The following is a 19,950-nucleotide window of genomic DNA, read 5'->3' as shown; positions in this document are numbered from 1 at the left end:
TGTAGCCGCTACAACTTTTTCGCAAACCAATATATACACACCCATTAGTATTTTATTTTTTTTACCAAAAACATGTAGCAGGACGCATATTGGCCCAAATTGTTGAAGAAATTCGATTTTTTTATTGGATGCGTTTTATAGCAGAAAGTTAATGATTTTTTTTTTCTGGTTTATAGTGCAAAAAATAAAAACCGCAGGAGGTGATCAAATACCACCAAAAGAAAGCTCCATTTGTGGGGAAAAAAGGACATTAATATTATTTTGGGTACAGTGTCGCATGACCGCACAATTGCCAGTTAAAGCAACACAGTGCCGTAATGCAAAAAATGGCCTGGTCAGGAAGTGAACCTTCCGGAGGTTCAACTGACCACACCAGGGCATGGCAGCACATTCATCCCAGCATAATCAGTTTTCTTCTTTGCATTCTACTTGTGAAAACTTCCTACCTGTAATCCAATGGTCTGACTTCTGAGGACACGCTCCCTGAACAGCCAATCACTGGGAAGGTCAGTGTACTGCCGTCTCTCTGCCTCCTGCTGACACCTCCCCTCTCAGCACAGACCTTCACTGGGAAGATCATTGTACAGTGTACTACCCCCTACCCAGCTCATCAGTGTATTTTTGGCTCTGCATTTTACACTGGACTGTGCCTGTGTTCCATTCAAGCTGCTGCTGTCATGCTTGTCCCCCCCCACCACCGCCGATCACCACAAGCAGTATCCACCCTGATCTCCCTTTATGCCGCTGAGAACATGGTATGCGTTACTTTTGAACATTTGCACAACAGATCCAACGAAGGTTGTACAGCAAGACATTTCTGACATCACACTTTTCCTTTCCTCCTAACAGATTTGCGACTATAACCATACTGTGATATTGTCATGGAGAAGGACAAAAAACTGTTATAATTAGACCTAGAGCATAGTTGGTCCAATTCCATTGTTAAAAGATTCCACTTGCATCATAATACTTATCTCTGGGTGTTGCTGTTAAAGCTATTTCTATAGTAGTGTGTGGGGTAAGCTTTTTCTTTTCATTGTAAGGCCTCATGCACACTAGATGTTTTTACAGCTGCTCCTATGTGCGTACGGGTGCAATTGTTCTGCCTCTAAACTCCCCCCCCCTTATGATAGCCTGTGTGTCCATGCACAGATTGTTTTTTAGCAGCGTTCAGTGGCAGGAGAGTTAAGAGGCAGAAAAAAAAAAAAAAAAAGGCCAGTGTTCTGAAGCAGAAGAGTTGGCAGAAAAAGCGCTTGTCGCTGCAAAACGCACCTAAAACGTTAGCCATGTTTATTTATTTCAATAGCCAAAATAATGCCCAATGAAATAAAACACCCAAATGCTACTTAAAAAAAAAAAAAAAAAAAAAAAGCAGCAGCTTCGGTAAGGTTTTGACGCCAATTATCTCCTGTCAGGACAAACGCCCTTTTACCAATAAATGTGCATGAGGCCTAATGTTGTAATCCAGGAATAGGGCTTTTAGGTTCAAGTTAGGCTATTTAAATGTAACCAGGGATCAGTAATGGATTAACCACATTAAGGTATCCAAGAGATCTTTGATGGATTATCCATACTTTCCCAGGATAAATCCAGGCATTACAGATTCATTAGATACTTTTACAATGGACCAAAAAAAAAAAAAAGAAAAGCAAAAATGGTCTTTTAGAATAGAGATCCAATGTCTAATTTCATAATTTAGTGAGTACTATTGTTTGTAACAGGAGGCTGTGGGGAGTTACAACATTCTCATATATTTTTTTCCTCTCCTACTGTAAATGACAAACTTGGGGTATATTTAATGTGACAGTCAACAAACATTCACTGTATTCACTGCATTTTAAAAATACATACACCTGGAAGATTCACCTTCACTGAATGTTTGATGAATGTCACAGTCACGGGCTTCATAAATATGGCCATTTTAATGGTTTTAGACTTTTGTCGGTTTCTTATGTTTTGCCAATTTCCTTTTAAAAACTAGTAACGAAAAAAATATTTAAATAAAGGATGTTCAGGCATATGGTATTTTGTAATGTATATATGCAACAAATCTGTAACGTAGCTTGGTGGAAATTTGACTTACATCTTCTGCTTTTGCCCCTTGTTCTTGTAACGATTTTTGAAGCTCTTCTACCTGTGACTGTACTTCCAAAAGCCTCTGATTTACCAGCCTAAGAAAAAAAAAAAAGTTCATACATGACAACCCAAAGACATTCAGCTATTTAAAAGAAAAAACAAATCAAAATGTAATACTATATGTTCAGACAGAACACTAAAAGCACAATGTGGCCTCTGGTACCTGTTTTCAGTCTCCAGCTCATTTTTCCGCATGTTTGCATCATCAAGCAAGCTTTGTAACAAAGCAATGTTTTCATTGTCTGATCCTTCTTGATTAATTTTTAACATCTTATTTTCATGTTGTAGGCGGATTAGCTTCTCCCTAAGGAAATTGAACGAAATGTGTCACACATCTTTTTTGTACTCATACTTTACTGCAATGCAAATATATTCTACGCATCTAATGTATGAAAAAAGACTTCATTCACTTAGCAACCTCTTTTAAACCATATCTGAATCCCAGATCACAAAGGCTTGGGTATCCCAAAAGTAAACACTGCTTTATATCTTGGTGAGCCAAATCCCAGCAACGCATGATTTTTGAACATTTCTGACATTGCAAGTTGAAAAAGTGGATATTACCGCGCTTATAAAAGGAGGGGAAGAACAAAGGGGGGGGGGGGGGAAATGGAAGTGAGGAGGGGTGGGGGTACAGCTGCGGCACAAGGTGTATCAAACCATACGTAATTGATAATGGGGAGGGTAGTGCTGCGCTAATAAGTGGTGAATGGATAGGTGAATGGACAGGTGAGGGAAGGAAATGAAAATTTGTATAACTGAGATAAGGAGCGGTATAGCCAAAATGGCATCAGCATAAAAATAAAATGATCAGTGAACAATAACAATAATGGTGCAAATCATATAACTCCACAAGTTCCTCTTAATGTGATGAAATACACTATGAATAAAGTGATGGGTGGTGCAAAAAAGTTCCCAAATAACTGTGATGGGTAACACTAATAAACTGGTGATAAACAGTCCATCAACAAGGCTTGAGCAATATCAGCAAAAAATATATAAATAAAATTTCAAAAGTCCAAAAAGCAAAAGTGCTAGTGTGGGTCCGCAATATGAAGTGGAAGGGGAATGGGTATCCAGTGATCCTTTTAGGGTGAATAAGGATGTCCCCTTACCTTACTGCTGTAAGGTAACAGCATATAGATCCAACCACATTAGATGGTTATCCCGATGGGCTCTGATCCAAAAACGGCAGGTCCTCCTTGGATGTCTCGTCCCAGATTGGTCAGTTTCTCGCCCCAAAGAAATAAAGCATCGATAGTGTGATACCGTTTTGAAATTTTAATTCTCATAGATAATAGACAAGGGTACTCACATAATCTAAAATACAATTAAGCATGTAAAAAGAGGGGCAATCTGTCGCCAACGTCACCTCCGATACCTCTCAGTGGACTCATGCGCATTCGTCACTATCATGTGACTTCCTCAGGAGTAGTGAGAGGCATAGGGGAGATCCCTTATATAGGGTGACTTGTTTGGTAGGCTGTCAGTAAAGTCAGCTGTTTGTCATGCAGGAAATGCAGCTGCAGCCATTTTCCCGTAGCCTGCTGGTATTTAATAAAAAATAGAAGTAATAATATCCCACCCAGCATGTAAAATATTTGACTTAATAGCATTCAGAGGATGGGTGACAGGCATGGCATCTCTTTTATGTGGTTAAATTTTAAAAACTTAGGACAGGGGACGAAAACCACGGAGAAAACAAACACAGAAGTCCCATTGTGTCACCATAGCATTGTGTGTTGACAGTATACAGCGTTCCGCCGGAAGTCCGGCAGCCGCCATTTTGTTGTAGCTCAAAAGACGCCCCCAGCGTCTCACAGAGCGCTGGGCGTGCATCTTTCAAATTGAGCCATTCTGTCTGTTGTCCGGTCGGGAGCCGGCACGGGGCCCCCCGGCCTCGGCCAACATCACGGGTCAGGCTTCCGACACGTATCGGCGGCGTCCGTCAAAACGAGCGCCGCCGGAAGTGGAGCCGCGGCCACCTTGCAGCCACCGGAAGTGGAGCCGCGGCCATCTTTCCGAAGCCAGTGATTGTTAAAATAATAATACACAGCATCCTCAAAAGGGAACATTTGAGAAAGGCATTTAAAAAGCGAGGGGAAGAAGATTTATACATAATAGCTCATAATGCACCAAGAGGGTTGAGGCTCGATTGATACCTCATATATTAAAAATATTGAGAGCCAAAATAGAATTATTTGTTAAAAAATATATATGTTAAAAAATATAAAAGGTTTAAATGAATATATGTCGACATAATTTTTTTTATAAATGGGTATGCCACATAAGGTTAAAAAACGTAGATGACGTGTGCGAACAGATCCACATATAAATATTAAAACAATCTACGTCATCAATATTGGATAGCAAGGAAATGAGGGGGGAAAGGAGAACAGAGGGGGTAAGTGAAGCGAAAAATAAATAAATCGAAATATGAAGTCTTATCGGTCACTTAGAAAACAATTAAGATCAAAATCTATGTTAAGACCTCGAGGAGCAAACGTGTCCAAAGTAAATATCCAGCGAGATTCTAACTGGCTCAATGTTCTAACTTTATGGCCGCCTCGCCAGTGTCTCACATAGGGCTCTATGCCCCAAAATTTAAGATGTGTCGGATCTTTATTGTGGTGGGTGAGAAAATGTCTTGATACACTATGTTTATCAAAACCTTTAAGGATGTTTTGAACATGTTCTTTTATACGCACTCGTAATGCTCTTTTGGTCCGGCCTATGTATTGTAGTCCGCAACTACATTCGAGTGCGTATACAACTCCCTCTGTGTTACAGCAAATAAATTCTTTTATTTCGTATACATCTCCTGTACTGGTTGCAGTAAAGTCTTTCTTCTTCTGGTTCGGTTTATGTGTTCTCAAGCATGCGTAGCATCTCTTGCATGGAAAAAAACCTTTACCAGTGAAAAAGGAGAGGAAGTTATTTTTATTTTTAGGCGGATCAGGCACATTTTTAACAATTTTATCCCTAATAGTAGGTGCCCTTTTGTATACAAACTTTGGAATCGGTGGAAGGACACTCCCCAGTTCTTTGTCAGCCAGTAGTATATTCCAATGGCGTCTAATGACTTTTTCAATGCGTTTATGTTGTATACTGTAATCGAAGATGATGGGCATCAGGTCTTTATGCATTTTTTGTTTAGGCTTATCACTCATAAGAGTCTGTCTATCCATTGTTGCCACTTCTGCAATCTTCTGGTTAATAAAGGAATTATCGTATCCTTTTTGTTTAAACCTTTCTCCCATGTCTTTTGCTTGGGTGAGGAAAATATCTTTGTCAGTACAATTTCGTCTTAGGCGCATTAGTTGCCCTTTTGGAATGTTAAAAAGCCAATTTCTATGATGACAACTTTCAAGCGGGAAGTAGCTATTACGATCCACATTTTTAAAGTGGGTTTTAGACCGGAGTTCATTATTTTCTTGTTCCACCTCTAGGTCTAAGAATGTGATCTTTTTGTTGCCGATTTCCCAAGAGAGTTTAATATTTCTGTCATTGGTATTTAAATCTTGTAGAAAATCTGCTAACGTTTCTTTCTCGCCCCTCCACAGTATGAAGATATCATCAATATATCTTTTATATATGTACAGATCATCAGGAGGTTCGGAAAAGATTTTCCCTTCTTCCCATTGGGCCATGAAAAGCCCAGCTACACTAGGGGCAAATTTTGCCCCCATTGCTACGCCGGTTTTCTGGAAAAAATAATTGCCGCCATACCAGAAATAGCTATTTTTAAGGCAAAAATCCAAACTTTTTACCAGATATTTTCGTTGGATGCAGGGCAACTGGGAGTATTTCCTGAGGCCCCATTTGACTGCTTCGCATGCTTGATGATGTAGTATGATCGTGTATAACGACGATACGTCTGCCGTTGCTAGCCAAAAGGGTCCATCGTCTCTTGGTATATCATCCAGGCATTGTAACATCTGTTTTGGGTCTCTGAGATACGCTCTTGTACTCTGAACTACTGGCTGTAAGTAGAAGTCAATGTATTGCCCCATTCTTGCAGTTAAGGAATCAATTCCATTTACTATAGGTCTGGGCGGTGGATTCGTGCTATCCTTATGTATTTTGGGGAGTGAGTATACAATAGGTGTACGACATGATGTAGGAATCAAATATTGTGCTTCTTTCTTATCCAGGATTCCTCTTTTTAGTCCTAAATGTACAATCTGTTCCAAAGCTTTTCTGCATTTAAACATGGGATTACTCAGAAGGCGGTTGTAGGTGTTGGTATCTCCTAGCATTTGTTCCATGCTCATTTTATACTGTTCCTTGGAAAGTACCACAATGCCACCGCCTTTATCGGCTGGTCGGACTACTAGATCCTTTCTTTTCATCAATTTGCGTATTCCACTCCTAATATGTTTAGGTTCCTCTTGTTTTTTCACTTTCAGGTCCATTAGTTCTCCTGTGACCAATCTTTTGAAGACTTCTACACATTTATTATGTTTCACAGGCGGATTAAAAATAGATTTATTCTTCAAATTGCTATGTCTAATTTCTTCATCTGGATTGGCAGTCCTAGTTTTGTAAGGGTTACTGATCATATACTTTTGAATATTTAATTTCCTTACATATTTTTGAATTCCTATGTATGTCTGGAATTTGTCCAGATTTTTCACTGGTGCGTATTTGAGACCCTTATCTAGGACGCGTCCTAGATAAGGGTCTCAAATACGCACCAGTGAAAAATCTGGACAAATTCCAGACATACATAGGAATTCAAAAATATGTAAGGAAATTAAATATTCAAAAGTATATGATCAGTAACCCTTACAAAACTAGGACTGCCAATCCAGATGAAGAAATTAGACATAGCAATTTGAAGAATAAATCTATTTTTAATCCGCCTGTGAAACATAATAAATGTGTAGAAGTCTTCAAAAGATTGGTCACAGGAGAACTAATGGACCTGAAAGTGAAAAAACAAGAGGAACCTAAACATATTAGGAGTGGAATACGCAAATTGATGAAAAGAAAGGATCTAGTAGTCCGACCAGCCGATAAAGGCGGTGGCATTGTGGTACTTTCCAAGGAACAGTATAAAATGAGCATGGAACAAATGCTAGGAGATACCAACACCTACAACCGCCTTCTGAGTAATCCCATGTTTAAATGCAGAAAAGCTTTGGAACAGATTGTACATTTAGGACTAAAAAGAGGAATCCTGGATAAGAAAGAAGCACAATATTTGATTCCTACATCATGTCGTACACCTATTGTATACTCACTCCCCAAAATACATAAGGATAGCACGAATCCACCGCCCAGACCTATAGTAAATGGAATTGATTCCTTAACTGCAAGAATGGGGCAATACATTGACTTCTACTTACAGCCAGTAGTTCAGAGTACAAGAGCGTATCTCAGAGACCCAAAACAGATGTTACAATGCCTGGATGATATACCAAGAGACGATGGACCCTTTTGGCTAGCAACGGCAGACGTATCGTCGTTATACACGATCATACTACATCATCAAGCATGCGAAGCAGTCAAATGGGGCCTCAGGAAATACTCCCAGTTGCCCTGCATCCAACGAAAATATCTGGTAAAAAGTTTGGATTTTTGCCTTAAAAATAGCTATTTCTGGTATGGCGGCAATTATTTTTTCCAGAAAACCGGCGTAGCAATGGGGGCAAAATTTGCCCCTAGTGTAGCTGGGCTTTTCATGGCCCAATGGGAAGAAGGGAAAATCTTTTCCGAACCTCCTGATGATCTGTACATATATAAAAGATATATTGATGATATCTTCATACTGTGGAGGGGCGAGAAAGAAACGTTAGCAGATTTTCTACAAGATTTAAATACCAATGACAGAAATATTAAACTCTCTTGGGAAATCAGCAACAAAAAGATCACATTCTTAGACCTAGAGGTGGAACAAGAAAATAATGAACTCCGGTCTAAAACCCACTTTAAAAATGTGGATCGTAATAGCTACTTCCCGCTTGAAAGTTGTCATCATAGAAATTGGCTTTTTAACATTCCAAAAGGGCAACTAATGCGCCTAAGATGAAATTGTACAGACAAAGATATTTTCCTCACCCAAGCAAAAGACATGGGAGAAAGGTTTAAACAAAAAGGATACGATAATTCCTTTATTAACCAGAAGATTGCAGAAGTGGCAACAATGGATAGACAGACTCTTATGAGTGATAAGCCTAAACAAAAAATGCATAAAGACCTGATGCCCATCATCTTCGATTACAGTATACAACATAAACGCATTGAAAAAGTCATTAGACGCCATTGGAATATACTACTGGCTGACAAAGAACTGGGGAGTGTCCTTCCACCGATTCCAAAGTTTGTATACAAAAGGGCACCTACTATTAGGGATAAAATTGTTAAAAATGTGCCTGATCCGCCTAAAAATAAAAATAACTTCCTCTCCTTTTTCACTGGTAAAGGTTTTTTTCCATGCAAGAGATGCTACGCATGCTTGAGAACACATAAACCGAACCAGAAGAAGAAAGACTTTACTGCAACCAGTACAGGAGATGTATACGAAATAAAAGAATTTATTTGCTGTAACACAGAGGGAGTTGTATACGCACTCGAATGTAGTTGCGGACTACAATACATAGGCCGGACCAAAAGAGCATTACGAGTGCGTATAAAAGAACATGTTCAAAACATCCTTAAAGGTTTTGATAAACATAGTGTATCAAGACATTTTCTCACCCACCACAATAAAGATCCGACACATCTTAAATTTTGGGGCATAGAGCCCTATGTGAGACACTGGCGAGGCGGCCATAAAGTTAGAACATTGAGCCAGTTAGAATCTCGCTGGATATTTACTTTGGACACGTTTGCTCCTCGAGGTCTTAACATAGATTTTGATCTTAATTGTTTTCTAAGTGACCGATAAGACTTCATATTTCGATTTATTTATTTTTCGCTTCACTTACCCCCTCTGTTCTCCTTTCCCCCCTCATTTCCTTGCTATCCAATATTGATGACGTAGATTGTTTTAATATTTATATGTGGATCTGTTCGCACACGTCATCTACGTTTTTTAACCTTATGTGGCATACCCATTTATAAAAAAAATTATGTCGACATATATTCATTTAAACCTTTTATATTTTTTAACATATATATTTTTTAACAAATAATTCTATTTTGGCTCTCAATATTTTTAATATATGAGGTATCAATCGAGCCTCAACCCTCTTGGTGCATTATGAGCTATTATGTATAAATCTTCTTCCCCTCGCTTTTTAAATGCCTTTCTCAAATGTTCCCTTTTGAGGATGCTGTGTATTATTTTAACAATCACTGGCTTCGGAAAGATGGCCGCAGCTCCACTTCCGGTGGCTGCAAGGTGGCCGCGGCTCCACTTCCGGCGGCGCTCGTTTTGACGGACGCCGCCGATACGTGTCGGAAGCCTGACCCGTGATGTTGGCCGAGGCCGGGGGGCCCCGTGCCGGCTCCCGACCGGACAACAGACAGAATGGCTCAATTTGAAAGATGCACGCCCAGCGCTCTGTGAGACGCTGGGGGCGTCTTTTGAGCTACAACAAAATGGCGGCTGCCGGACTTCCGGCGGAACGCTGTATACTGTCAACACACAATGCTATGGTGACACAATGGGACTTCTGTGTTTGTTTTCTCCGTGGTTTTCGTCCCCTGTCCTAAGTTTTTAAAATTTAACCACATAAAAGAGATGCCATGCCTGTCACCCATCCTCTGAATGCTATTAAGTCAAATATTTTACATGCTGGGTGGGATATTATTACTTCTATTTTTTATTAAATACCAGCAGGCTACGGGAAAATGGCTGCAGCTGCATTTCCTGCATGACAAACAGCTGACTTTACTGACAGCCTACCAAACAAGTCACCCTATATAAGGGATCTCCCCTATGCCTCTCACTACTCCTGAGGAAGTCACATGATAGTGACGAATGCGCATGAGTCCACTGAGAGGTATCGGAGGTGACGTTGGCGACAGATTGCCCCTCTTTTTACATGCTTAATTGTATTTTAGATTATGTGAGTACCCTTGTCTATTATCTATGAGAATTAAAATTTCAAAACGGTATCACACTATCGATGCTTTATTTCTTTGGGGCGAGAAACTGACCAATCTGGGACGAGAAATCCAAGGAGGACCTGCCGTTTTTGGATCAGAGCCCATCGGGATAACCATCTAATGTGGTTGGATCTATATGCTGTTACCTTACAGCAGTAAGGTAAGGGGACATCCTTATTCACCCTAAAAGGATCACTGGATACCCATTCCCCTTCCACTTCATATTGCGGACCCACACTAGCACTTTTGCTTTTTGGACTTTTGAAATTTTATTTATATATTTTTTGCTGATATTGCTCAAGCCTTGTTGATGGACTGTTTATCACCAGTTTATTAGTGTTACCCATCACAGTTATTTGGGAACTTTTTTGCACCACCCATCACTTTATTCATAGTGTATTTCATCACATTAAGAGGAACTTGTGGAGTTATATGATTTGCACCATTATTGTTAACTGATCATTTTATTTTTATGCTGATGCCATTTTGGCTATACCGCTCCTTATCTCAGTTATACAAATTTTCATTTCCTTCCCTGACATTGCAAGTTGCTTTCTTTATCTTCATGGTGGAGAGTTTCGCTATTCGTACATCTAAATTTATGATACTGCTCATAACGGTTTCGGTTTGTAGGACTACTGGATAATTCAGTTAGCCGACATGTGCCTGTCAGATACAATATTAACCATAGCTGCCACTATTTGTATCACATCCTAAATATGTACACCAAAGAACTCAAAAGGAGACTTTACTAAAACCAATAAAGGGACACCGTTTGCGGGCTTTCTTGTGCAACATCCCTTTTGGGACAACAGCCATGCAGACCAATTTGATGCAGCGTGTGGGGTATGGTCCGAGCACTGACAGGCTGACCCCCCACCCCTTTAACCTCTGCAGCAATGCTGGCAGCACTCATACGTCTATTTCCTAAAGACAACATCTGGAAAGACGCCAAGCATGTGCACTCAACGTCTTTGGTCGACCATGGCGAGGCCTATTCAGAGTGGAACTTGTCCAGTTAAACCGCTGTATGGTCTTGGGCACCGTGCTTCAGCTCAGTTTCAGGGTCTTGGCAATCGTATAGCCTAGGCCACCTTGGCACCCCAGATGTTTTGGAGCTACATTTCCCATGATGCTCATGCTCTCTGCAGTGTAGTTGCGCATCGCTCCAGTGTGAATGCCCTTGGGGCTTTCACACTGAAGAAACAGCAGCCGCTGTTTCAGGTCGGTTTGCAGGCACTATTTTTAGCGCAATAGCACCTGCAAACCGCCCCAGTGTGAAAGGGGTCTTAGGGGTGTACTCCCTTTTGTTTCCAGCGGTTTAGACATTAATGGCTGTGTGTCAAAGGTATTTTGGACGGGACAGCAAATGTACACTGTTATACAAGCTGTACACTCACTACTTTACATTGTAGCAAAGTGTCATTTCTTCAGTGTTGTCACATGAAAAGATATAATAAAATATTTAAAAAATATAAGGGGTGTACTTACTTTTGTGACATACTGTACATGTAAAAACTATGTAGGGAGATTGGTTTCATCCCAGTGTATCATTTGAGGCTGTTAACTTTACTGAATATAGGAGTGGGTTTACATTCACTTTACATTTTAAAGACATTTGGGAAGGCAAAAGACTTACAACACTTACTTTATTTCTGGTGTCACAATTTCTGCAGCTAGACTGTCCGCTGGTTCCTGGTTACCTAGAGCCATCAAGCCTGATGATGCAAGTACATAAATCAATATCAAAATACTTAAAAAATAAATAAAAATTCCATTGAAAATGTGAAGTCTATTTGCTTTTAGTAAACCTGATTAACGCAAGGGTTTTCCTATTTCTGCAGTTAGAGCAATGTTTCTCAACTCCAGTCCTCAAGGTGCCCCAACAGGTCATGTTTTCAGGCTTTCCATTATTTTGCACAGGTGATTTGATCAGTTTCACTGCTTTAGTAATTACCACAGCTGTTCCATCTGACGGAAATCCTGAAAACATGACCTGTTGAGGCGCTTTTAGGACTAGAGTTGAGGAACACCGAGTTAGAGCACCACACAGAAAACAGACACAGGTTGTTGGAGTTTTACCTGCCGTGGTAAGCTGACCTTCCTGAGCTTGCACACATCGCAACTCTTCAATAGTTTCCTTCAGAGAATCTCTTTCTGAGCGTAGTCTCTGTGGTAGTAAAAAAAAAAAAAAAATGTATCTATAAAAAAGGGAACTGGTGTAATTTAGGCAACCTCATTTTGCAATAAAGGATTCAAAGCACAGAAAGCTTGAAAAATCTATGATACTTAAAGCACAATGCCAACTTTTGTTGAAAAAAAAATGTATATATATTATGGTTCGACAAATTTGCTTGGAATATAGGAGCCAGCTAAAAAAGTTAGGAGCCAGAAAACGCACCCCGTCCCGACGAGCTTGCGCGCAGAAGCGAACACATACGTGAGCAGCGCCCGCATATGTAAACGTTTTTCAAACCACACATGTGAGGTATCCCCGCGATTGGTAGAGCGAGAGCAATAATTATAGCCAGAGACCTCCTCTGTAACTCAAAACATGCAGCCAATATATTTTTTTAAACGTCGCCTATGAAGATTTTAAAGGGTAAAAGTTTGACGGCATTCCACGAGCGGATGCAATTTTGAAGCGTGACATGTTGGGTATGAATTTACTCGGCGTAACATTATCTTTCATAATATAAAAAAAAAATAAAATGGGGGTAACTTTACTGTTGTCTTACTTTTTAATTTCAAAAAAGTGTAATTTTTTCCCAAAAAAGTGCGCTTGTAAGACTGCTGCGCAAATACAGCGTGACAGAAAGTATTGCAACAATCGCCATTTTATTCTCTAGGGTGTTAGGATAAAAATAAATAAATAAATAAATAAATAAATAAATAAATATATATATATATATATATATATATATATATATATATATATATATATATATAAATAAATGTTTGGGGGTTCAAATTAGAGGGAAGAAGATGGCAGTGAAAATAGTGAAAAATGGCATTAGAATTGTTGTTTAACCACATCCATACCAGCCCATTGTAAAATGACGTCCACAACGGACCTCTAACGATCCGGGTGGACGTCAAATGACGTCCTGGGCTTTGTGGGGGGATATCTGAATGATGCCTGCAGCTAGAGGCATCATTCAGATATCCTTCTCTTGTGCCGGCGATTCTGCACAACGTAAGAACGAACATAGCGGCGGTTCCGCCGCTAGATCGTTCTTACAGGCGGCGGGAGGGGACATCCCCCCCTCCCGCTGCCATCCGGTGCTTCTCCGGGCTCTCCCGTGCCATCGGGGGCCCGGAGAACGAATTGTCCGGCGCTGGCAGGAAGCATAGAGATGACTGGTGACCAGATGGTCACCAGTCATCTCTATGACTGTCGTAGGACCCGGGCGCGATGTGATGACGTCACGCCCGGGTCCCCGTAAGTAAACAAAGCCGCAATTGCGGCTGCTAAGCAACAGTAAGCATGAGATCGGTGAATTTTTTTTCACCGATTTCATGCTTTCCAGACTGGAGGAGAGATGTGGGGTCCCCGCATCTCTCCATAAAGAGGACCTGTCACACACATTCCTATTACAAGGGATGTTTACATTCCTTGTAATAGGAATAAAAGTGATAATAAAAAAAATAAAATAAAAAAAAAAAAGTGTAAAAAAATAAATATGTAAAAAAAAAACTGTCCCCAGTAGCTCGCGCGCAGAAGCCAACGCACACGCAAGTCCCGCCGACATATGTAAACGCCATTTAAACCACATGTGAGGTATCGCCGCGTGCGTTAGAGTGCCAGCAACAATTCTAGCACTAGATCTCCTCTGTAAATCTATTTTTAAGTACCGAAGTTTGGCGCCATTCCATGAGTGTGCGCAATTTTAAAGCGTGACATGTTAGGTATCTATTTACTCGGTGTAACATCATCTTTCATATTTTACAAAAAAATTGGGCTAACTTTACTGTTTTGTTATTTTTTTAATTCATGAAACAATTTTTTTCCCAAAAAAAGGCGTTTGAAAAATTATTGCGCAAATACCGTGAAAGATAAAACGTTTCAATGACCGTTGTTTTATTCCCTAGGGTGTCTGCTAAAAAAACATATATAATGTTTGGGGGTTCTGCGTAATTTTCTAGCAAAAAAATTATGATTTGTACATGTAGGAGAGAAGTGCCAGAATAGGCCTGGTATGGATGTGTGTATAAAAGCCCTGTATGGAAGCGGTTAACTTGTAATGCTTAACTTGTAATATCAACGGCCACCACCAGATGGCGCCAGCTCACACAAGAAAAAAAAATGTTGCCCATGTTCCAAGCCAAGTCGCCAGGACGCCATTTCTAGTCGCCATGGCGACCGGGATTTGTAGAGCCCTGATAGATAGAGATTATAATATTATATATATATATATATAAAAATCACACACACACACCCTGGCCGAATTTATGATTTCTTGGCCATTTTTCAGAGAACATGAATGACACAAAAAACATTTTTCACTCATGGTTAGTGCTTGGCTGAAGCCATTTATTATCAATCAACTGTGTTTACAGTTTTTAAATCATAATCACAACAGAAACTACCCAATGACCCCGATCAAAAGTTTACATACCCCAATTCCTAATACTGTGCATTTACCCCCTTTCACATCAATGACATACCCTGGCGATTTTGGTCTGATAACATGCACACAAGTTGATACAAAGGTTTGAATGGTAATTAAAAAGTAACCACCCTCACTTATGATCTGTTTGCTTGTAATTGGTGTGTGTATATAAAAGGTCAATGAGTTTCTGGACTCCTGACAGACCCTGGCATCTTTCATCCAGCGCTGCACTAACATTTCTGGATTCTGAGTCATGTGGGAAAGCAAAAGAATTGTCTAAGGATCTGCAGGAAAATGTAGTTGAACTGTATAAAACAGGAAAGGCATATAAAAATATATCCAAGGAACTGAGAATGCCAATCAGCAGTGTTCAAACTCTAATCAAGTAGTAGAAAATGAGGGGTTCTGTTGAAACCAAACCACAGACAGGTAGACCAACTAAAATTTCAGCCACAACTGCCAGGAAAAATGTTCGGGATGTAAAGAAAAACCCACAAATTTCAGGTGAAATACAAGACTCCCTGAAAACATGTGCTGTGGCCGTTTCAAGATGCACAATAAGGAGGCACTTGAAGAAAGATGGGCTACATGGTCAAGTCACCAGAAGAAAGCCATTACTATGCAAATGCCACAAAGTTTCCTTCTTACAATACGCCAAACAGACCTTCTGGCACAAAGTCATTTGGAGTGATGAGAAAATTTTGCTTTTTGGCCACAACCATAAACACTACATTTGGAGAGGCGTCAACAAGGCCTATAATGAAAGGTACACCATTCCTACTATGAAACACGGAGGTGGATCGCTGATGTTTTTGGGATGTGTGAGCTACAAAAGGCAATTGATGGCAAGATGAATGCAGTATGTTATCAAAAAATACCGGAGGAACATTTGCATTTATCAGCCAGGAAGCTGCACATGGGACGTACTTGGACATTCCAACATGACAATGATCCAAAACACAAGGCCAAGTCAACCTGTCATTGGCTACAGCAGAATAAAGTGAATGTTCTGGAGTGGCCATCTCAGTCTCCTGATCTCAATATCTATGAACCACTCTGGGGAGATCTCAAAACGTGCAGTTCATGCAAGACAGCCCAAGAATTTACAGGAACTGGAGGCTTTTTGCCATGAGTAAATGGGCAGCTTTACCATCTGAGAAGATAAAGAGCTTTACCCACAAATGACTTCAAGCTGTCATTAATGTTAAAGGAGCCAATACAAAGTATTAATAACTGGGGTATGTAAACTTTTGATCAGGGTCATTTGGGTAGTTTCTGTAGCAATTATGATTTAAAAAGTGTAAGCACAGTTAATAAATGGTTTCAGCCAAACACTATTATTATTATTATTATTAATACTATCTGCCAAGGTATGTAAACTTATATGCACAACTGTATGTACATTATAAAGATTTTAACAAACTTTGTTGCAGATTCCAACCTTTTGTTATTCTGAAGAAATCCATATTTGTTTCTCTGTGCCCCTGTTCTTATTGAGTCTAATGAGTGGTTTCATAATTATCAATCGGCTGTTAACCTGCAGGGCACAAATGAGGAAAGCTGCAGGGTATGCATCCCTTTAGCTGTGATTTCCTCTCTGTGTACAGAACACCTCCAGGTAGCCATATTGCAATGCATTTTTAGAGAATGACAGATGTAGATTGAAAAGAAAAGTACATTTTTAATAACATTCAATTACAATAGGACTTGTGTCGCAATTGTATACTTTATAATTTTTTCTATATGCCATTTTTTTCCCCCACGAAAGTGGAGTTACCCTTTAAAGATGAATGGCACCTAGAAAGGGAAGTTCCTCTTTTCCTGCTACTCCCCTCAGGGAGCAGATACCCAGTTTTGACAGGTAGCTGCTTCCACTCAGATCGCTTAAGCAATTCTACCACACATGAAAAGCAGACATGCTGGACACCAGGGATTCAAAATGTTAGCAAATTCATTGTAGTAGCCAACATACCATGCCACTAGTGCCTTATCTACAAATCTCTACATTAAATAAAAATTAAAGAAAGCAAAATCTTCTAAAAAAACAAAAGGTGTAAAACTATGCAATTCATATAAATACGCAGTGGGGGGCATTACAGGATTTCTTTACATTAAAAAAGCAATAAGGTTACTATAACTTACGTCCTTTTCTTTTTGCAAACTGTCAATTTTTTCTTTCAGCCTCTTGTATTCGAATTCCAGCTTGTCTGCTTTTTTAGATTCCTCTGATAGTCTGGTCTGTAACTCAACAACCTGTTTACAAAGATGTATACATTGCAATTAAGAACAGTATTGGTGCAGCTAGACCCAATAAAAGATGATCGTACAGTGTATACCTGTCTCTTATAGGTTTCCAGCTGACTCCGAGCAGCATTGGCTTTCCTGAGCTCCTCTTCTAGGCCGACTGTGTTCTGCATATACATGGTGTTTTTTTCCTCCAACAGCTTTACTTGCCTTCTTAAATCTCCCAGATCTTCCAGCTTTTTCTTGTAGGACTCAACCTGACTCTCCAACTTGGTAACTTTATCAGAAGAATGCCTGAAAGAATACATAAAGCAAAATGTGCATGCATGATTTTAAGACCAACATTTTTTCTCCCCCGTTGAAAAGATCAGTAACCTCATACAACAGCTGTTGGGAGTACAGTGTTAACAGGAACTTGTCAAAAAATAAAAATATTTGAGGTTTGATAAGCCTCAGATGAAAGCTACCATTCTTTGATTTGCTGCATATTATTAATGAAAGGTGAAGCAAAAGACACTGCAAACTAGTCTGCAAGTTCTAAGTGGACACTAAAAATACAGTACAAGAGTCTCAATATATAATTAAACTTCTTAAAAGAATCTTGCCATGACAAAAATATGGAGGATGCTATTGCAGACCTGTACTTTGGAAAATGTGAGTTGCTTGCCTGCTGTGCTGACCCTCCGACTTCAATACTTTGAGTCCTCTGGCAAAAGTATTTAAATGCGTTCTGACATATGTTCTAAACTTTTTTTTTTTTTTTTTCTGTATCTGCATGCTTGTTCTGGGTCAACAATTCATGTTTTTCTCATGACAAGTTTACTTTAAGTGCTATTTTGCTGGAAGTGTCACTTTCCTTTCACAGATTCATATCAGCTGTGAGCAACTATTTCTCCAAGAAAGCAAGGCAAGATATTTTTGTAGCTGAATTTTCCAATTATTAATTTATCCTACATTAGGGAAGTTTATTCTGGGTAGCATAACACCATGATTTGCCACTGCCATACCTCAATAATTGGGTGCAGCTAAAAAAAGTTGATGAGAAAACCTGCCAGGTTCCAAACAAGCTTAAAATGTCAAACTTGGCTGGAGCTAACCTTGTGCTTTTTCCATGCAGGAAAAATCAGCAGGTTTGCTTTATGATCGCCCCCACAGCAGCACATATTCCACTTTCCTTCGCTCCCCTGTTTCTCCAATTACTCTACTTGATGGGACAGTCTCCCTGTCCACCCCTCTTACACCATAAATGACAATGCTGGGGTAATCACCAAGCACCAGAGTCACATGCTCATCCAAACCTTTGGCATCTAGTATTTTTTTGCTCCTGGTGGCTGAACCGAATGACAAGGGAGCGAAAGAAAGGCAAGTATGTGCTGCTGGGGAAGGAGGCATTAAAGTGCAAGTTCTCCTTTACAGAAAATCTGTAAGGTGAACTTACACTGCACCCTCTCCCCATCCCACCCCGATCCTGCTGACCTTGAGTCCCGCGATCTCCCATTGTGACACATCGTATCGCCGCTTTACCAATCCAGGGATTTGAAATCCCTGTGGCTTTCTCTTCTCCCCTGCTGACAGAAAGGGCTATGTGGGGTTCCGATTGGTTGGCACCATCCATGTGACGGCGCTCACCAATTAGAGTGCCTCCTATACGTATCTTTACAACTGACTGACTCGTAAGCTTAAAGCAGATAAAACTCGTAACTATAAGCCAAAAACATCAAGAGTCCCTTATCAGGGGCAAGCACACCACCACTGCTGGGATAACAGCTACTCATGTAAGGGTTTAAAAAAAATAAAAAATAAAATGCTCGTTTATAGATGTTTTAGGACCAGAGAATGCTGCATTTAAAAATGAATAGAGGTGGTTTAATATATGAGATACACACATGAATAAAAAAGTGTGTGCGTGTCACACACTGATATCTATCTATCGCTATCTATCTATACATACATACATACATACATACACACACACACACACACATAGATATATATACCTATTTCTATCCATCTATCTGTGTGTGAGCTGCACATTTGGGATCTCCCCAGAGTGGCCCAATGATATTGAGGCCAGGAGACTGAGTTGGTCACTCCAGAACCTTCACTGTATTCTGCTGTAGCCAATGACAGATCGACTTGGCCTTTTGTTTTGGAACATTGTCATGTCAGAATGTCCATGTTTCTCCCATGCGCAGCTTTCTGGCTGATAAATGCAAATGTTCCTCTTCAAATGTAGTATTTATGGTGGTGGCTCAATTTTGGTCTCATCACTCCAAATGACTTTGTGCCAGAAGGTTTGAGACTTGTCTCTGTGCTGTTTGGCGTATTGTAAGCGGTATACATTGTGGCATTGTGAAAAATTTTCCTGGCAGTTGTGGCTGAAATTTTAGTAGGAATGGTGTACCTTTCATCATAGGCCTTGTTGACGCCTCTCCAAATGTAGTGTTTATGGTTGTGGCCAAAAAGCTCAATTTTGGTCTCGTCACTCCAAATGACTTTGTGCCAGAAGGTCTGAGGCTTGTCTCTGGGCTGTTTGGTGTATTGCAAGAAGGAAACTTTGTGGCATTTGAGTAGTAATAGCTTTCTTCTGGCGACTCGACCACGTAGCCCATCTTTCTTCAAGTGCTTCCTTTTTGTGCATCTTGAAACAGCCACACCACAAGTTTTCAGAGAGTCCTGTATTTCACAAAGTTATTTGTGGGTTTTTCTTTGCATCCCAAACAATTTTCCTGGCAGTTGTGGCTGAAATTTTAGTTGGTCTATCTGAACGTGGTTTGGTTTCAACAGAACCCCCTCATTTTCCACTTCTTGATTAGAGAGTTTGAACACTGCTGATTGGCATTCTCAGTTCCTTGGATATCTTTTTATATCCCTTTCCTGTTTTATACAGTTCAACTAC

At 40.0% G+C, this 19,950-nt stretch overlaps 1 protein-coding gene across 8 annotated transcripts in view; it reads right to left on the bottom strand.

The window, feature by feature from the left end:
- Nucleotides 1-19,950, bottom strand: part of HOOK3 (hook microtubule tethering protein 3) — a 121,824-nt gene that overhangs the window by 38,246 nt on the left and 63,628 nt on the right. For all 8 annotated transcript variants that reach the window (XR_005750854.1, XM_040362279.1, XM_040362319.1 and 5 more), the window contains 6 exons: nucleotides 17,144-17,345; nucleotides 16,950-17,060; nucleotides 12,277-12,364; nucleotides 11,843-11,912; nucleotides 2,300-2,440; nucleotides 2,084-2,171 (listed from right to left, as the gene is read on the bottom strand). Coding sequence is in view for 7 of the 8 variants with exons in the window: in XM_040362279.1 (XP_040218213.1) it covers nucleotides 2,084-2,171; nucleotides 2,300-2,440; nucleotides 11,843-11,912; nucleotides 12,277-12,364; nucleotides 16,950-17,060; nucleotides 17,144-17,345 (700 nt within the window). In the remaining variant the exon portion in view is untranslated. The remainder of the gene's footprint in view (nucleotides 1-2,083; nucleotides 2,172-2,299; nucleotides 2,441-11,842; nucleotides 11,913-12,276; nucleotides 12,365-16,949; nucleotides 17,061-17,143; nucleotides 17,346-19,950) is intronic.

The sequence above is a fragment of the Rana temporaria genome, chromosome 1 (genome assembly GCF_905171775.1).
Source record: "Rana temporaria chromosome 1, aRanTem1.1, whole genome shotgun sequence".
Taxonomy (NCBI): domain Eukaryota; kingdom Metazoa; phylum Chordata; class Amphibia; order Anura; family Ranidae; genus Rana; species Rana temporaria.
This window is presented reverse-complemented; position numbering and strand designations above follow the sequence as displayed.